Source organism: Hyla sarda, chromosome 1, assembly GCF_029499605.1.
Source record: "Hyla sarda isolate aHylSar1 chromosome 1, aHylSar1.hap1, whole genome shotgun sequence".
Taxonomy (NCBI): Eukaryota; Metazoa; Chordata; class Amphibia; order Anura; family Hylidae; genus Hyla; species Hyla sarda.
This window is the reverse complement of record NC_079189.1, coordinates 569,021,600-569,042,387: the sequence shown is the minus strand read 5'-3', so window position 1 is coordinate 569,042,387 and position 20,788 is coordinate 569,021,600. Positions and strand designations below refer to the sequence as shown.

The window sequence follows — 20,788 nt, the reverse complement described above, 5'->3', positions numbered from 1 at the left end:
CACAAACCCTTAAATAAACAGCATGTAAGCATGCAGCCCTTATGGGGTGCACCAGAAACTGCTGCCACTGGTTACAGTACAGAGGAGGATGTCCAGAGTCTACAGTGAGGAGGAGGAGGCATGCCCACGGCTCGACTGTGGTAAGTAGTTAGAAGCGCCGCACCCTGGAGGCATTGTAGGCAACATCTCAACTGAGCTTTAATGTTTTCCCCATGGTTTTAAAATCAAACATGACCAACAGCACCAATTTCTCTAAATGAAAACCAATACCAGTATTTTTTCCATTATTTTATTCAGTGCATTTCACACAAAACTAGTGAAAATATAAAACTTTAATTTATAAAGTGTGCATGTAGTGCATGTATAGTACGTGTCATATAGATAATAGAGATAACACATATATATGCCCAAGAAGTCAGTGAGCAAATTTCTTTTTTTAAATCAAACTTTTATAAAAAGTCGAATGTAGCTCTATAGCTCTATTCTATTGGTCGAGACATTTTATTTTATTATTATTATTTTTTTTTACCTTATTAATTTAAAATTAGTTGCAGATACAAACACCTGCATCTGGGAACAGGTACAGCAGTGTTTCCTAACCACGGTGCCTTCGGCTGTTGCAAAGCTACAAATTCTAACATGCCGGGAGGTGTAGTTTTGCAACAGCTGGAGGCACGTTGTTTGGAAAACAATGTGGTACACACGTTTTTTTATATTCATCATTCACACACTTACATACGCGCAACAAGCCTTTAAAATGTTTTACAAGCGGCTATTGGTTGTTTCAGGGGGGAAAAAATGGCTCTGGTTTGAAATGAAGGAAAAAAATTCTGTTTCACATTTTCTTTGTAATAGCTAGTATCGATGTAATTCCCGGCCCTTGTAGTGGACAAGATATAAAATGGGCATGCAAGTATGGGAATACGTATGAAATGTGCATGCAAGTATGGGAATACATATGAAATGGGCAAGCAAGTATGGGAATACATGTGAAATGGGCAAGCAAGTATGGGAATGCATATGAAATGGGCAAGCAAATATGGGAATACATATGAACTGGGCAAGCAAGTATGGGAATACATATGAAATGGGCAAGCAAGTATGGGAATACATATGAAATGGCCATGCAAGTATGGAAATACATATGAAATGGGCAAGCAAATATGGGAATACATATGAACTGGGCAAGCAAGTATGGAAATACATATGAAATGGGCAAGCAAGTATGGGAATACATATGAAATGGCCATGCAAGTATGGAAATACATATGAAATGGGCAAGCAAGTATAGGAATACATATGAAATGGGCAAGCAAGTATGGAAATACATATGAAATGGGCAAGCAAGTATGGGAATACATATGAAATGGCCATGCAAGTATACATATGAAATGGGCAAGCAAGTATAGGAATACATATGAAATGGGCAAGCAAGTATGGAAATACATATGAAATGGGCAAGCAAGTATGGGAATACATATGAAATGGGCAAGCAAATATGGGAATACATATGAACTGGGCAAGCAAGTATGGGAATACATATGAAATGGCCATGCAAGTATGGGAATACATATGAAATGGCCATGCAAGTATGGAAATACATATGAAATGGGCAAGCAAGTATGGGAATACATATGAAATGGACATGCAAGTATAGGAATACTTTCTTAAAATCAAGTCCTTAATTTATCTGCTAGGCAGAAAATATGGGAAGAGGTAGGCAAAGTTACAGAGCTTCTTAAAGAGGACCTTTGGCCAACCTCACCCCCCTCCAAAAAAAACAGGTGGCATTATCATTAAAAAAAAGCTTAGGGTGCCCTGATCACAGACTTTTTTTACAGTGTTTTGATACGCCCTTCCGTTCCTGAGATATGAAGGTTTAGAGTTCGTCTTCAAGTCAGTTAATAGTCAGGTGGGCATGAACTTAATTTTGATAAAGGGAGTGACTATCAGGTGATGGGCATGGTTATATAGTCAGGGGGTGTGTATTAGTCTTACACGTCCGTCAATGTAAAATCCCACCCATCATCTAATAGACACTTCCTTCCTTTTTTTAATATTAAGTTCCCACCCATCTGACTATTTACTGAATTTCCAGAAAAACTATAAACATCGGGAATGGAAGGGCGTATCAAAGAAAAATGTAAAAAGGTCTGTGATCAGAATATCCTAAGCTACTTTCTGAAAGTTAGATCTCAATTTTTTATGGTGAAAAAAGAAAGACACTCCTCCCCTTCCCTCAGGATGGGGGATGAGTGTCTGACCAGTGGGGGTTATAGCACTTAGCTTTTTTTTGTGTGTGTGTGTGTGTGTGTGTGGCAAGACTGTTGAGTTAAATGGAGTGGCAATGCATGTCTGATTGCCTGTCCATTCAATCAGAGCTCAGTAATCCCAGTTTCCAAGATTGGAGGGGGGTACTTGCGGTTGGGGCCCATTGATCAGACAGGGGTTTGCTAATGAAAGATGCACAGGATAGGGGATGGGTGTCTAAGTCTTGAAGGGGTACTCGGGTGGAATAATTTTTTTTTTTTTTTTTTTTTTTCAAATCAACTTTTTTCAAACTGATTTGTAAATTACTTCTATTAAAAAATCTTAATACTTCTAGTACTTAGCTGCTGTATGTTCCAGAGGAAGTTGAGTAGTTATTTTCAGTCTGACCACAGTGCTCTGTACTGTCACCTCTGTCCATGTCAGACACTGTCAGGAGCAGGAGAGTTTTGCTATAGGGATTTGCTCCTACTCTGGACAGTTCCTGACACAGACAGAGGTGTCAGCAGAGAGCACTGTGGTCAGACAGAAAAGAACAAATCAACTTCCTCTGTAGCATAAAGCAGCTGATTGTAGCATACAGCAGCTGAAGTACTGGAAGGGTTAAGATTTTTTTTTAATAGAAGTTATTTACAAATCTGTTTAACTTTCTGGAGCCGGTTAATATGGGGAAAAAAAATTCCCAACGGAGTACCCCTTTAAGCTCAGGCTTCATCCTGAGGGACAAAGATTGGGAAAAAGACCTATAGAGTCAATATCTACGGTAACATAATATAGAAATAATGGACTGTCATCAAAAGTGGAACCTCCTCTATCTACTTCTCGTAGACCTAGGAGATCTGCTCTTCGTAAATCATGTTCTTCTATGTGATAAGGATTTAGTCTTAGGAAATCGTTCCCTTTTGTCCTGTACTTTAATATAAAAAATAAATAAGGTTTTAAGATGAAATACTCTTTTGTAGATAAGTTCCCAATCTACTCGGTCCTGTAAACTCTACACCCGTATTAGGTCTCCCAAGTGTCTTGGCATGTTTCAGATACTAAAATCTACACCAACATGGAGGGTCTTGTTCCTTTAGAACTTCAAAGGCTTTAGTTAGAGTAGAAAGGTTGATTTTGAAACACAAAAGAAAAGAGGTTACAAAAAAAAAAAATAAAAAAAAAGTTCAATAGTCTATTCTTGTTGTGTAGTGTTCAGATGTTGCATTTTTCCTTCTTGTCATTCTTCAGGTTCTGGAAATAGATCCTGTTGGCTTCTGGGTAGGTGACTTTTGACAGTGGAAGTTTATAAATGCCTGGATTATTCGTGGTTATCAAGAGGAAGGTGAGCGCTGAAAGGCAGAATGGCCAAGTACAAGATGGCAGCCCAAACTATAGGAAGAACAAATCATATAAATATAAGGAGGCAAGAAAATACAACATGGAAACTGGATAATTTAAATACTCTTAATAATTTTGTACTCCGAAGGAAAAAAGTTTCAAATCAGCTGGTGCCAGAAAGTTATACAGATTTATAAATTACTTGTATTTAAAAAAAAAAAAATGTAACCCTTCCAGTACTTTCAGCTGCTGTATGCTCCAGAGGAAGTTATGAAGTTCTTTCCAGTCTGACCACAGTGTTCTCTGCTGCCACCTCTATCTATGTCAAACTCAGGGAATATCCAGAGCAGGAGCAAATTACTATAGAAAACCTCTCCTGCTCTAGACAGTTCCTGACATGGACAGAGGTGCCAGCAGAGAGCACTGCGGTCAGACAGAAAAGAACTACACAACTCTCTCTGTAGCAAACAGCAGCTGATAAGTACTGGAAGGTTTAAGATTTATAACTAGAAGTAATTTACAAATCTGTATAACTTTCTGGCACCAGTTGATTTAGAAACTCCCCCCCCCCCCCCTCCCTCTGGACAACCCCTTTAAGAAGAAGATGCCGGAGCTGGAGGACTGAAGCACCAAGACAAATGATCAAATTTGGGGTTATATACAGAAAACCCTTCAAGATTGTGGAAGTCCAAGAGGGACCCGGGTCATTTTATTGAAAGTAATATTACAGATCTCATTGGTGTAGTTGGAGTCAAAAATTCAGATTGCGTAGTCAGGAGAACGTGTATACCCCTAATATGGGGCAATACGTATCCACACATATGAATTTTGCCTTCAGAATGGACTTGATGGACCTGTGTCTATTTTTAAGTAGAAATCCTAGGGAAATGGATATTATTAGACTTCTTGGCTGAACCTTCTTCCAGCTTTAGGCAACATAACAGGTAACAATAGATCTGACTGAGCTCCAAATAATACTTAGTGGGGAGGTCCCTAGAATTAAAGTGCTGCGGAATCTATTGGTGCTATACACAAATTCTTATTATTATTATTATTAATAATAATAATAATAATTCAGCTGGACCTCCCCTATAGGACTAGATGATGCTGTTTTGTTTATTGTGAACAATATTCCCGCACTGGATTTCCAAAGTCTACTCGTACATTTTACACACAGTAAATGTGATGCTTACCACAGACATCATGTTGCCCAGTGCAGCTCCTAGGTACGCACAAAAGAGAGCTAAGGGCATAAGAAAATAAGAAGTTACTTAATATAAAGGTGTTAATATGTAGTCATTATAAAGTTTGTCCACTTCTAACAAAAAAAATAAAAAATTACAATTTGCATATTTAAATTAAAATTCACTTTGTAAATATGCATACATTACTTATTCTGTACTGATCCTGAGTTATATCCTGCATTATACTCCAGAGCGGTACTCACTATTCTGCTGGTGGGGGTCACTGTGTACATACGTAACATTACTTATCCTGTACTGATCCTGAGTTATATCCTGTATTATACTCCAGAGCTGTACTCACTATTCTGCTGGTGAGGTCACTGTGTACATACATTACATTACTTATCCTGTACTGATCCTGAGTTATATCATGCATTATACTCCAGAGCTATACTCACTATTCTGCTGGTGGGGTCACTGTGTACATACATTACATTACTTATCCTGTACTGATCCTGAGTTATATCCTGTATTATACTCCAGAGCTGTACTCACTATTCTGCTGGTGGGGTCACTGTGTACATACATTACATTACTTATCCTGTACTGATCCTGAGTTATATCCTGTATTATACTCCAGAGCTGTACTCACTATTCTGCTGGTGGGGTCACTGTGTACATACATTACATTACTTATCCTGTACTGATCCTGAGTTATATCCTGTATTATACTCCAGAGCTGTACTCACTATTCTGCTAGTGGAGTCACTGTGTATATACATTACATTACTTATCCTGTACTGATCCTGAGTTATATCCTATATTATACTCCAGAGCTGTACTCACTATTCTGCTGGTGAGGTCAACTATGTGCATACATCCCATTACTTATACTGTAACCAAACCTGAGTTACATCTTTGATTGTACTCCAGTGCTGCACTCACTATTCTGCTAGCTGACTTTGGATAAAGTTGGCAAACTTTTAATGTTAAACCTTTAATAAAACGTAATGAAAAAATGAGGGCATACCACAAGCTAAAGCGAGCAAGTGAGTCTGCCATGTGAGAGCGTAGAACATCCCACCCACTGCAATGCAAGCCAAAACGGAGTTATAGCCCCATAGTCCAAAATAGATCTTCTCGAATGGTGTTGCCAGACTCAGACCTGAAAAATAAGAAGGAAGCATTCTTGGGTTATCATAGAAGCAAATAATAAGTAATAAGACCCATTAGTATTGAATGAAGTCACTAAGAATTACTAGGAAGACAAATGGATTTGCATACTGGGACAGATTCTGGACTCTGTTCACCTTCCCATGCCTTGTAGAGAAGAGTGGATTTGCCCATGTTTGTGGCTACACAATTTTTATGGGGCTAATTTGAGCCAACACCTTTCCATTGGCTCCGTGTCAGTCACAGATGTCATCTCTATTACCCATTATAGTACAAAACGTTGTAGTAATAACTATGCCCATGGGGTGCAAATCACTCATAGTCCCATACCGTATTTACCTGCTAACATTCCCAAAGCGGATCCAATTGCCGCATGCATGCAAATAATAGGAGAGGATAAAAACAGAGCCGCCAAGAAGATCCCTCCAGTCCACGGATTGTCACATCCATATACTTGACCAACACCGACTGGTACTGCTTTTAACAGCTGAAAGACAAGAAAAAACAATAACATAATAAACATAATAGTATGTCCAATGTAAAGCAGATGTCCAGCTCAGCCTTTCTTAACCAAAGAGTCTCGGACCAGAACGGGCCAATTTTGTGTAATCCTAGTAGATTAACATAATAGTATGCACCTTTAAAGAAATATTTATAAATTAGATGAAGTACATTAGATGGTCTAGGTCTACAGGGTGGATCCTCCTAACATTTAATGTAAACTTAAAAGCAGTTGTCTAGTTTAGAAAATGGCTTATTAGTGTACCACAGATTAAAATAGTAATATCACTGGATTGTAATATATGTGAAGTGCTTATTCACTGTTGTAGTTTTTCTAAATCCGGATAAATAAGATATATAGTATATAAAACAGCAATAACAGCCTCTTTTACAGAAGTACAGCATTGGTGGCTGCAGTCCACAAACAAACAAGGTTCACCTCAGCGACACAGAACATAAAAAATTGGCACACATAGCCCCTGACATGTTTTGCTCCAAAGAACTTCATCAGAGGTCAGGGCTAATGGCTTGTGTGTTGGTGGACTGCAGCCACCAACGCTGTATTTCCGGTAAAGAGGCCGTAATCGCTTATACAGGAAATGAGGTAGGGAAACCAAGATGAGATATGAGGATGTGATATGAGGATGGGAATGGAGATTGGGATATGAGGTTGGGATATAAGGACGGGATATGAGAATGGGAAAGGAGATTGGGATATGAGGATGGGATATTAGGTCTGGATATGAGGTCGGGACAGGAGGACGGGACATGAGGACGGGACATGAGGACGGGACATGAGGACGGGACATGAGGACGGGACATGAGGACGGGACATGAGGACGGGACATGAGGACGGGACATGAGGACGGGACATGAGGGCGGGACATGAGGGCGGGACATGAGGGCGGGACATGAGGGCGGGACATGAGGGCGGGACATGAGGGCGGGACATGAGGGCGGGACATGAGGGCGGGACATGAGGGCGGGACATGAGGGCGGGACATGAGGGCGGGACATGAGGGCGGGACATGAAGGCGGGACATGAAGGCGGGACATGAAGGCGGGACATGAAGGCGGGACATGAAGGCGGGACATGAAGGCGGGACATGAAGGCGGGACATGAAGGCGGGACATGAAGGCGGGACATGAAGGCGGGACATGAAGGCGGGACATGAAGGCGGGACATGAAGGCGGGACATGAAGGCGGGACATGAAGGCGGGACATGAAGGCGGGACATGAAGGCGGGACATGAAGGCGGGACATGAAGACGGGACATGAAGACGGGACATGAAGACGGGACATGAAGACGGGACATGAAGACGGGACATGAAGACGGGACATGAAGACGGGACATGAAGACGGGACATGAAGACGGGACATGAAGACGGGACATGAAGACGGGACATGAAGACGGGACATGAAGACGGGACATGAAGACGGGACATGAAGACGGGACATGAAGACGGGACATGAAGACGGGACATGAAGACGGGACATGAAGACGGGACATGAAGACGGGACATGAAGACGGGACATGAAGACGGGACATGAAGACGGGACATGAAGACGGGACATGAAGACGGGACATGAAGACGGGACATGAAGACGGGACATGAAGACGGGACATGAAGACGGGACATGAAGACGGGACATGAAGACGGGACATAAGGTTGGCATATGAGGACAGGATACAAAGATAAGACATGAGGGTGGGATTTGAGGATGGTATGTGAGGTCAGGGTGTAAGGTTGGGATGTGAGGACAGGATATGAGGATGGGATATGAGGACTGGATATGAGGACTGGTTATGTGTACGGGATATGAGGACTAGATCTGAGGTGGGGATATGAGGTCGGGTTATGTGGATGCGATATGACATCAATATATGAGGACGGGAGCTTTATTGTTGCTTTTCCGCTCCCACGGGATTAAAGCAGAAAGACCGGACAACACTGGTTACTCAACTAGTTTTTGGTCATTCATGCTTGTTAAAGCGGTATTAACCACATTCACCGTACCAAAGTATATTGTAACCCCTAAGTAGTGGATATATAGAGGAGAGAGTGAATGAGGTCTAAGTCATGTTGTAGAGCCACCAAGCGATAAACGCTCTAGATACAATCTTGTAGGTGTCATTGGTTCCTTCTTCAATCTCGGCACAGCGGGACTGTTCAGACAGGTCTCAAACACACATATATTTTACTATTTATGTTCACAGCTGGGCGGTGACCGCACCCTGTAAAAAACAGTCTGCCCTCACACTTTTTTTTTACGAGTTCTCAGCCCAATAAAGTCTGCCACAAGCCATTTCAAATAATTGCTTTACTTTAAAAGGCAAATAAATCTCTTGGAATTATTTGCCAGGAGATAAAACCCTCACAGGGCGAGATGATCAATTGATGCACGGTGAGCGGCGGAGGCCATTGTTAAGGAATCTACTTAAAGGGGTAATCTGCTGGCAAAACATTTTTTTAAATCAACTGGTGCCAGAAATGTAAACAGATTTGTAAATTACTTCTTAACTAATTACCACAAAAAAAATCTTAATCCTTCCAGTACTTATCAGCTGCTGTATTCTTTTCTTTTTTAATTTCCTTTCTCTCTGACCACAGTGCTCTCTGCTGACACCTCTGTTTTTTTTTTTCTTTTACTGTCCGGAGCAGGATAGGTTTGCTATGGAGGTTTGCTCCTAGTCTGGACAGTTCATAAAATGGACAGAGGTGTCAGCAGAGAGCACTGTAGTCAGACAGAAAGGAAATGCAAAAAGAAAAGAACTTCTTGTAGAGCATATAGCAGCTTATAAGTACTAGTAGGATTAAGATTTTTTTATAGAAGTAATTTACAAATCTGTTTAACTTTCTGGCACCAGTTGATTTAACAAAAAAGTAAAAAAAAAAAAAAAATATATATATATATATATATATATATATTTATTTTTTATTTTTATTTTTATTTTTTCCTGCGGAGTACCCCTTTAAAGGCGTAGTCCATTGCTGACAAACTCCTCCCCTATCCTAACGATGGGGGATAAGTTTCAGATCGCGGGGGGTCCGACCGCTGGGCCCCCCCCCCCCCCCCCGCGATCTCCTGTACGGGGCCCAGGCTCTCTGGCCAGATAGCGGGTGTCGACTACTGGAATGACACGCCCCCTCAATACTTCGCTATGGCAGAGCCGGAGATTGACGAAGGCAGCGCTCCGGCTCTGCCATAGAGATACAGGAGATCTGAAACTTATCCCCTATCCTTAGGATAGGAGATACGTTTTTCAGCAGTGGATATCTTCTTTAAGTCTATCTATACCAATATGCGTTACTGCAAAATAAGCTACAGCAAGACTAAGACATTCTAGATCATTAGTCTGAAACTGTGGCCCTCCAGATGTTGCAAAACTTCAACTCCCAGCATGCCCAGACAGCCATGCTGGGAGTTGAAGTTTTGCAACATCTGGAGGGCCGCAGTTTGAAACCACTGTTCTAGAGAATTTAACTTTACATAGTAAGTGCCGTGTTATCATATACCAGATACATTGATCCGGCATCCAATATCCAGAAAAATATTTTTATTATGTGTTTTGTGTCCAGTGGTCTGAAACCCCCAATGTTTTAGCAGACCCCCCTTAACATAGGCATTGGGTGAGCTCACAAAAGTCCAACCTTACACCTAATAAGATAGAACTTTCCATCATATCAACACATGGCTTACCGAGGTTATTTCAACATCAGACCAAGTGATGTTTGGAACAGCATCTATAGGCTGAATATCAACAGTGGGGAAGAAGATATTGTAGTGCCCGGTGGCCGCTATATGGAGGCAGACTGCAATGTTAAAGGGCAGTGTGAAAACTGGCAGGTCCCATTTGCTGAATATGGAAGCCAAAGCGCTGGTCAAGACCGGGCTGGAGAAAGAAAGAGAAAATCTAGATTAGAACATTTATTGTGAAGACTAACAATGAGAAAAATATCAATGGGCTTTCATTTAAATGTCTGGTATAAGTGTCAATAGTTGGACACAAGAACTTACCAAGTCATTGACATGACAGTCACGGGGATAAGAAGCCACCAGTACCAATCTCCTTTATCTGAAAACACAGCCATCAACAAGCCAACCAAGACGCCATTGTACCCGTGCAGCCCCGCGGCTATTGCAGATCTGTTGTGTAAAAGATTTTGAATATGAGGCTCCAATACATCACACAAAGATGTGTAATTTATGTTCAATATAAATACATATAGCACATAAAATCAATAGGTACATTTTGTCACCAAGTCCTAGTCATACGCTCAATTGCCAGGATTGTAATTATTATGTAACTGTAATACTGCTTCATGTACTAGAAAATAACTATAATACTGCCCCTATGTACAAGAATATAACTACTATAATACTGTCCTCTATATACAAGAATATAACTACTATAATACTGTCTCCTATATACAGGAATATAACTACTATAATACTGCCTCCTATATACAAGAATATAACTACTATAATACTGCCCCTATGTACAAGAATATAACTACTATAATACTGCCTCCTATATACAAGAATATAACTACTATAATACGGTCCCCTATATACAAGAATATAACTACTATAATACTGCCTTCTAAATACAAGAATATAACTACTCTAATACTGCTCCTATGTACAAGAATAGAACGACTATAATACTCCTATGTACAAGAATATAACTAATATAAAGTCCAACAAGATGAGTGGCACTATTGTGTGGTCTCCCTTGGTAACAGGGAAGGTTCTTAGCATACAGTGCGAGGCTGTGCAGACGGACTAATAATTCAGGCTAGACCTGGAGGTGCAGGTATCAATATAGTGTTCATATAAATCCAAGAAGCAGGTAAAGAAATGAATACCGCACTCACCCACTGTCAAAAGCCGGGAACACAGAAGGTTTATTTCAGATCATGAGATCGGTGTAACAGGTGCAGGACGTGGAGGAGGAAAAAAGCCATACACGACTAGTTTCGCGCCGATTAATCAAGTCAGCCAGAGAAAGCGCCGTCCGGCATCAAACTAGTCGTGTATGGCTTTTTTCCTCCTCCACGTACTGCACCTGTTGCACCGATCTCATGATCTGAAATAAACCTCCTGTGTTCCCGGCTTTTCACAGTGGGTGAGTGCGGTATTCTCTTCTTTACCTGCTTCTTGGATTTATATAACTACTATAATACTGCCTCCTATATACAAGAATATAACTACTATAATACTGCCTCCTATATACAAGAATATAACTACTATAATACTGCTCCTATGTACAAGAATATTACTACTATAATACTGCTCCTATGTACAAGAATATAACTACTATAATACTGCTCCTATGTACAAGAATATAACTACTATAATACTGCTCCTATGTACAAGAATATAACTACTATAATACTGCTCCTATGTACAAGAATATAACTACTATAATACTGCTCCTATGTACAAGAATATAACTACTATAATACTGCTCCTATATACAAGAATATAACTACTATAATACTGCTCCTATGTACAAGAATATAACTACTAGAATACTGCCCCTATGTAAAAGAATATAACTACTAGAATGCTGCTCCTATGTACAAGAATATAACTACTATAATACTGCTTCTATGTACAAGAATATAACTACTATAATACTGCCTCCTATATACAAGAATATAACTACTATAATACTGCTCCTATGTACAAGATGATAACTACTATAATACTGCTCCTATGTACAAGAATATTACTACTATAATTCTGCCCCTATGTACAAGAATATAACTACTATAATACTGCTTCTATGTACAAGAATATAACTACTATAATACTGCCTTCTATGTACAAGAATATAACTACTATAATACTGTCTTCTATGTACAAGAAGATAACTACTATAATACTGCTCCTATGTACAAGAATATAACTACTATAATACTGCTCCTATGTACAAGAATATTACTACTATAATTCTGCCCCCTATGTACAAGAATATAACTACTATAATACTGCTCCTATGTACAAGAATATTACTACTATAATTCTGCCCCCTATGTACAAGAATATAACTACTATAATACTGTCTTCGATGTTATTGAATACAACTAGTTTATTACTCCCTCTTGTAAACCAGAATATTACTACTATTATCACATGGTTTCAAAGTATCGTGTCACCGTATAACATTCTCTACATACCTGTCTTGACTCAGAATAAGTGCCGTCAGAGTTGACACCATGGTCCCTAGACATCCTGCAATGGCCCACCAGGGGTTTTGAAGGAAAAGTCCAGCAATAATGATGAGTCCACTGAGGGGATTGTTGACAAACATCACCTGTGATGTGCCACGTAAAACCCAATCGATGAACTGGAATGGAACAGGTTTATCTGGAACAGAAAGACTTGTTTTATGATTTCTGCAGACAGTCATCTTATATTTGTATACATTACATTCATTGTGAACCGGGCTTTGTTCTTCTTCAATTTGAGTTTAGAGACATCCTTTAAAAAGTCATGTGCTGCTTTATATCATTTATCATTTCTCGAAAACTTTTCATGTGTTTGAGTTTACATTGCAACCCATAAAGATGTTACACAAGCCGCCTGAAATCACGTTTTACAAATACATTGGGATTCCCAAAAATTATGCAAGTGTGTACCACGGCATACACAATGGGGGACATGTATCATTATTTGTGTATGGTAGAAGCATTTTACCCCTTTTCCCAAATTCTAAATTATGTGCAGAAGCGCTAAATTTATCAATCAAGTGCAATGAGCTTCATAAATTGCGGGTAAATATAGTTAATAAATCCATGTGTACTATAGATGCAGCTCCAAGGTACCCTGATTCAGCCACACCTGGAGGACATGCTCTACCAAAACGTGCGCCAAAAAATGCGCAAAAAAAGGGCTTGAGCAAAATTTTTCCCCCCAAAAAATACACACAAAACAGGGGTAAAATCTTTGATACATGTCAATGTGTTTAAGGGTAGGGTCACACATGCCATATTTGTCTATGTATTCTGCAGCTGGCAAATACACATCAAAACACAATACACTGCAAAATACGGACTCTTCCCATGAGAGATATTTCGGGGGACCTTATCCACAGTGTCTGATCAACCAGTAATTGGGTGAGTCTCAGAAGGTAGGTGCCAGATTGCTCTGAGAATGGGTAAGTTACCGGGCCTTCCGGGGGGATGTGGTGGGTGGCGGGGTGGTTGACAAAGTATTGAGGGAGGATGGGCGGAGTTAGGGGGGATTCTAGGGATCGGACACCCAAAAATAGTAAACCCAGGTGATACCACTAGTTTAATAGATCGTAACATAGTCTTCTAGTGAATAAGTGCGGTCTGTTTCTGGAAAGTTTATTTTATTTTTTGTAGGGAAGGAAAACTCAAAAATTAACTTTTGCTGAAAAAAACAAACATAATTTGCTTGTTGAAAAAGGCAAATATTCTCAAGCGCTGCGGAATCTGTAGGCGCTATATAAATAAATAAATAAGAGATAACAACAAGTGAAAACATAACATGTTCAATCACATGAAAACAGGACGAAGTGCATGTGGCAAAAAAAAGTCTTGCCTACGAATCATAACAAATCAACAAACTTATCTGAGTGAGGACAGTGCAAAGTTTGTCGAGAGGAACTCAGAAGATGGGAAACCAGGGGGTGATAAGGTAATTAGGTTTGGCTAAATCACAAGGCATTCGTCTTATCACTCCGTTTCCCATCTTCGGTGCTTGTTTCAATAAACTTTGCACTGTCATCAAGTTTGTTGATTGTTGATGTCGTTATCTGTAGATGAGGCGGTTTTGTCTCATGCTGGGTTGTGTTACAATGAAATAGATTGGGCATGATACTGCTTGTAAGTGACTAAGGTTCCTTGATAAACCCTAATGGAGAAACACCTTGGGCCATTTGATGGTTTCCTATTACATGTCTGTTTATTTTGTCACTAGCTGAGTACCCGGCGATGCCCGGTTTTTCCTTCCCCTAATAAAACAAAGGAGGAAGCTTTTGACTTCATATCCCATCCTCATATATTGTTGTCATATCCCAACCCCACATCCCGACCTCCTATCCCGTCCTCACATCCCGTCCTCACATCCCGTCCTCACATCCCGTCCTCACATCCCGTCCTCACATCCCGTCCTCACATCCCGTCCTCACATCCCGTCCTCACATCCCGTCCTCACATCCCGTCCTCACATCCCGTCCTCACATCCCGTCCTCACATCCCGTCCTCACATCCCGTCCTCACATCCCGTCCTCACATCCCGTCCTCACATCCCGTCCTCACATCCCGTCCTCAGGCTGATTAGTGATGAAGATTGTGTAAGCTGAAAATAGAAGGGGGCGTGGCTTTGTGGGACTGGGCGTGATTTGCAAGCCAGACCAATGCACAAAAAGGGTAGATAATAAAAGAGGTGGTGCTTAAATAGTGGGCGTGTCTGTGAGATGGGGTGTGGCTTGCAAGCCAGACCGACACATTCACCAGGAGATGCAGAGCGGAGCTTGTGTAGTAAGGTACTGGAAGTCCAATATACTTGCATGGGACTTAAACAAAAATCCATGTTTTATATAAGGGTGTAGGTAAGGGTTAATATAACTATCATATATTTTTATTTGACATAAAAGGTAATATGTGTACCGGGTATTATTAAAAAATATCTCCAGCCATACGGAAGTTATTTTGGAACATACATTTCCCATAGATTTGCATGGGACTTTAAACAAAAACCCCAACCCTCACAAATGGGGGTAGTTAAGGGTTAAATTAACCATCTTCTATTTTTAGTGGAATAAATAACATGTAACCGAGTATTATCAAAATATCTCCAGCCGTTTGGAAGTTATGCAGTAACATATATTTCCCATAGACTTGTATGGGACTTTAAACAAAAACCCCAACCCTGGAAAATGGGTGTGAGTAAGGGTTAAATTACCTATCCTATGTTTGTTGTTGACATATAAGTACAGTAACATGTGGGCAAGTTTTATGTTAATATCTTTAGCCGTTTGGACGTGATGCTGGAACATAATACACATACATACACACACACACACACACACATACAGTACATACAGACATTGGCCCTCATTTACTATTGCAAACTCGTCATGTTTTGTCTGGTTGTGCGCCAGATTCTGGCTGTCTGCACCAGAATTTGTACCAAATTTTAAAAAACCCGACTAACTCTCCATTTTACTAAGAAAACCTGAAAAGGGGGTGTGGACATTGGGGAAAGGGGGGTGGACACTGAAAAGGGGCGTGTTCCCGACATTTTCACACAAAAAAAACATATTTACTAAGGTTTCCACAGAAAATGTGGTAGAATTGAGTTGAGCATGTGTAAAAAAAAAAAAAAAGGAAAATCTAGGGAAAGTGGAAAATGTAGGGAAACCTTAGTAAATACCATGGAAAATAAATTGTAGGGAATTAAAAACCCACAAAGAAAACTACACAATAGGGTTAGAATAGGGTCCCTGAGGTTTAGGGTCAGTGTGGGACCCCCCTTTTTAGGCATAGGGCATAGGTTCTAGGGTAATCTAAGGGGCAGTGTTAGCTTATTTTTACCATTTACCCAACCAAGTCCTCAAGGCCACCAACCGTTCAGAATTTGGATATTTCCATGTTCTATTACAATGAAGTACCATATTTTTCGCCCTATAGGACGCACCGGCGTATAAGACGCACCCAATTTATAGGTGCAAAATCTTAAAAAATTAAGATTTTGAACCCAATAGTGGTCTTCAACCTGCGGACCTCCAGATGTTGCAAAACTACAACTCCCAGCATGCCCGGACAGCCGTTGGCTGTCCGGGCATGCTGGGAGTTATAGTTCTGCAACATCTGGAGGTCCGCAGATTGAACACCACTGCATAGGAGGTAATACTCACGTGTCCCCGCCGCTCCGGACCCGTTACCGCTGCCCTGGATGTCGCTCCATCGTTGTCGCCGTGTCCCCGTCGCTCCGGAACGTCTCTGCTGCCGGCCGGGTATCCTCGCTCTCCGTCACTGCCATCACGTCGTTACGCATGCCGACGCACGTACGCGATGACGTGATGACGAGGAAGGAGAGCGCCGGCCATACAGGGGATCCCTGAACGGAGAAGACACCGAGGAGGCAGGTAAGGTCCCTCCCAGTGTCCTGTAAAAACTAACCAGGCTATTCAGTTGGGCTGTTCGGGACCGCCGCGGTGAAATCGCGGCGGTCCCGAACAGCCCGACTGAACATCCGGGTTAGGGTCACTTTCCCTTCAGATGCGGCGGTCAGCTTTGATCGCTGCGTCTGAAGGGTTAATACAGGGCATCACCGCGATCGGTGATGTCCTGTATTAGCCTCGGGTCCCGGCCGTTGATGGCCGCAGGGACCGCCGCGATAGGGGTGTATTCGCCGTATAAGACGCACCGACTTTTTCCCCCCAGTTTTGGGGAAGAAAAAGTGCGTCTTATACGGCAGTAATACGGTAACTAAAAATGCAGGTGGGCCTTGAGGGCTGGGTTGGAGACCACTGAGCTATAGCCCCCTTTTTACTCATTAATGCATTAAGTTTTCTGCAACAGAAAGTAATATTTTAGCTTGTTGTTTTTCTTGGAGAACATTTGTCTCTTTTAACAAGCACATGATATCTGTTTTTCACTGATACAGAGAATTAAAACTACATTCTTCTATGCTTTTTGAGAGATATTTGGTAAAATAAACCACGTGCACCCCTTATAGCTATGTTACAGGGTGGAACATTTTGCAATAATTATTGTTTATTTGACATGTCTATTGAACCCTACTGTTACTGAACGAAGGTGTATCGTGATAAAGCCAAGCAACTCCTGACCTCCTGCCATGCTGCATCTTGGCAGAAAACTATTAGAGAATTTATGACTAAGATGTCTATTTTTGTTTATTTTCACCGGTTAGATACAGAAATTGCAACATGTTCTTTATTTTTAATCTGTTTCTATTTTCTAATTTTTTATTTTTTATTTATTTAATCTTCATACATTATTACGGGGGGGGGGGGGGGGGGGCAACCATCTTGCCTGGGATTTTTTTTTTAACAGTACTTAGTGATATACTTTACGGCAGGAGCCATGGACAATAGACAACAATAGGCAGGAGCTGTCCCATTCACATGAATTGTAGACATTACTGGGCATTCTCTGGGATCATTTAAGAGGTCATTCTACAGGGAGGGGGAGTGCTGAGCTCTGCTGTGAGTGATGGTGGATCCAGTGTTATCTATCTACTGGTGTCACCTTTAACTGCAATCCATTCTGTTATAAGCAAGATTTCACGATTATTTTAAAATATAGCTTGTAAAATGCAAAATAGTGTTTACCTTAACTTGCTAGAAGATACTAATATAGGGTTAAAAATCTCAATATGTAAATTTGGCTCTTGGTGACTGGAGGGTGTTTCCTAGCATGTTGAATATGTTAAAAACATAGTAAATAACACTATATATCACACTCACCTCTCAACCAGTCTCCAAATTCCTTCATTTCCCCTGAGATGTAATGAAGGGCGGTGCAGAATATTCCAAGCCCATGGGAACAATGGTCTGGACTCTCCACTGACTTTTTCTCCTCCATCTCTACGTTGTTTATTGGGATCTGACTTTCCATAGTTTCTACTTTTATATAATGCTGAAAATAGAAGATACCAGACATGATTAGTCTTTGGAAATGAGGACACCATTGGTCCAACTGGTTTATTTTTTATTAAAACAGAAATTGGTGTAAATTGTAGTGTATATGTAAATGTCTTATAGTGCCATGGCTTCTGAAGAACTACTAATTCTGCAGTATGTGTTTTTTGTTTGTTTTCTTCATTACAATGAAAGCATAAAATAGTTTTTTTGTGTTCCTTATAAATTGTGTCCAGTCGCAGGGATAAGGGCAGCCCTGGGCTCACCCACAGCCACTTTCCCTGCCCACTTGAGTATCCACCCTAAACAACAGATCCTCAACTGGACAGAGGTCCCTGTTCTCAGTAAGTGCAGGGGCATAACAAGGTCCAAAAATAAACACAGTACAAACATCAGGGAATCAGGTCAGAGTGCAAAGGGTTAACAGGCTTAAAGTACAAGAAACAAAATACAGGGGGCAAACACACCAACCGATACAGAGCAGTCAAACAAGCCGAGTCTGACCACTGGGATTTTAGGACATGTCAAAAGGTTTTTTATTTATTTTTTGTTTAAAATAACAGGGTCTATTTATTGGCTGCCCTAGCTAGGATTTAGTATCATTTATTATAAAAATGTGGGATGGTTTTTGTCCAGCACTCTGGGGAGATGAGGTTAGACTTTTTTTTTTCCCAACAGCCTTCCAGAAATTTCAGCAAAGAAGCTTGGCTGGGGAATGTATCCTGTGACCAATGCATCACTGATAGAATATGCAAAGTCTTAAATGAGTACTCTGGTGCAGAGTATTCCTGCTCTGTCCTGCCTGTGCTGCAAAAAAATTGAAAATGAATCATCTCTCACCTTCTTGGGTTCCCGCGGAGCGCCACTACAGCTGACCGGTCCTCTGGTCCATCATCTTCATACTTCCGTGTGAACGAAGCGTCACATGGCGCTCAGCCTATCGCCGGCCGAGGCAGAACATTGCGGCTGCCGGCGATAGGCTGAGCGCCATGTGCCGCTTCGTTACACACGGAAGTATGAAGAGGATGGACCGGAGGACCGATCAGCTGTAGTGGCTCTCCGCGGGAACCCAGGAAGGTGAGAGATGGTTCATTTTCATTTTTTTTGCAGCCCGGGCAGGACGGAGCAGGAATACTCTGCACCAGAGTACTCCTTTAACCCTTTCACAGAGACCTCGAGGAATGCTGTTATGACAATTCAATGTAAGAAAACAGTTATGAAAGGTCAACTTACAGCACTACGTACAGAGATTTAGGCAAAGTGTTTTCTCAGCCATACAAGAACTTCACATATGTTGCAGCTGAACACTGATCCTGGGACACTGGATCTGTGGTTGGACCCCCACAGATCAGCTAGTTATGAGGTAGCAGCAGGTAAATGGAGTGGCACAATGTATTCTTGACCATAGGTGTGGTGGCTGACTCTAAACCCTGTTACGTTATGCGCTCCGGCCACACACGTTGGCTGTGAGCGCATGATCCCCTTACCTTCTGCTGCCGACGGGGCTGGGACTCGCATCGCGGGACGCGCCCGCATGCGAGCCCCAGTCAGTCACTCTCCGGGTGTCTCTTCTGCCTCTGCTTCGGCGCGCGTGTCCCCGTCCCTTAAGGTGTGCACTAGCCGGAGCTTTAAGATTTAAAGGGCCAGTACGCTCATTAGTGTAATCCACCTGTGGCTCATTAATAAATTCCTCCACCCTCCTTAGTTCTCTGACGGATCTTTGTTTCCTTGTGCCTTTGAGAAAGCGTTCCTCTGTATTGCCTTGCCGTGTACCAGATCTCTTGCTTTTGTGACTTGTGACCTTGCTCCTCTGCCGCCTGCCTACTGACCTCCTGCTACGTCCTGACTACGCTACTGTGCCACCTGTCCTGACCTTCGGCTATCCAGACTATGAGTTGCCTTATTTGTCATGTGCCTCCGTCTCCTCAACCGCCTGTGTGGTCGAGCCGTGCCATGGGTAGCGACCTGGGTGTCGCCTGCAGTAGCAAGTCCATCCCGCTTTGCGGCAGGCTCTGGTGAAAAACATCGGCACCTTTGACTCCACTCCCTGGTACGCTCCGAGTCATCTGCCACACAGGTCCAGCGGATCCACATACACCAGAGTTCCTGTCTTCAGAAACGTGAGTATTACAATCCCATTCATTTCAATGAGAACACCAAAAGATACACTTGGAGATATGAACATTTCAGGTTGAAGCCCACTGAAACAAAAGGGGATAAGACTCTTCTTAAAGACTAGTGGGAATCTTTTGTCTCTGAACCCCCACCTATAATATCTTTTGACTTCTTAATGCTTAACAACACGTCTCAAAGCCCTGGAAATAGGACCGGATTCTTCCTACGATTATATCTAAAAAGCTCTAAGGCAAAGGTATATTGAATTTACATAAAATATTTACTACGTGCTTATATAGAACTTAAAAACTATTACCAAGGTGGTTCTAACGAGTCATCTAAAAAGAAAGAATCACTACTGCAAACCAATAAATGTATACCATCAGAAGAGACAAAGTAAGAAGCCTTAAAAATTGCCTTGCGAGAACTTGCTTATACTGGCTTAAATAACATCCCTATGAAGTTCAAAGCAGTTTCTTAGAAGACAAGTCTTTAGTAAACGTTTACTAGCCAGCTGGTCTATAAGATGTATTCCTAATTACCCCATAATAATGATCTGTACCTTAATGTCAAAATGTT

At 41.4% G+C, this 20,788-nt stretch overlaps 1 protein-coding gene across 10 annotated transcripts in view; it reads right to left on the bottom strand.

Annotated features, from left to right (window-relative positions):
* Positions 1 to 284: 284 nt before the first annotated feature.
* SLC14A1 (solute carrier family 14 member 1 (Kidd blood group)) overlaps positions 285 to 20,788 on the bottom strand; it is a 239,188-nt gene continuing 218,684 nt past the window's right edge. For all 10 annotated transcript variants that reach the window (XM_056543101.1, XM_056543111.1, XM_056543094.1 and 7 more), the window contains 8 exons: positions 17,921 to 18,092; positions 12,636 to 12,825; positions 10,468 to 10,596; positions 10,150 to 10,342; positions 6,285 to 6,432; positions 5,803 to 5,937; positions 4,782 to 4,831; positions 285 to 3,639 (listed from right to left, as the gene is read on the bottom strand). In XM_056543101.1, the coding sequence (XP_056399076.1) occupies positions 3,463 to 3,639; positions 4,782 to 4,831; positions 5,803 to 5,937; positions 6,285 to 6,432; positions 10,150 to 10,342; positions 10,468 to 10,596; positions 12,636 to 12,825; positions 17,921 to 18,092 (1,194 nt within the window). In that variant the 3' untranslated portion in view covers positions 285 to 3,462. The remainder of the gene's footprint in view (positions 3,640 to 4,781; positions 4,832 to 5,802; positions 5,938 to 6,284; positions 6,433 to 10,149; positions 10,343 to 10,467; positions 10,597 to 12,635; positions 12,826 to 17,920; positions 18,093 to 20,788) is intronic.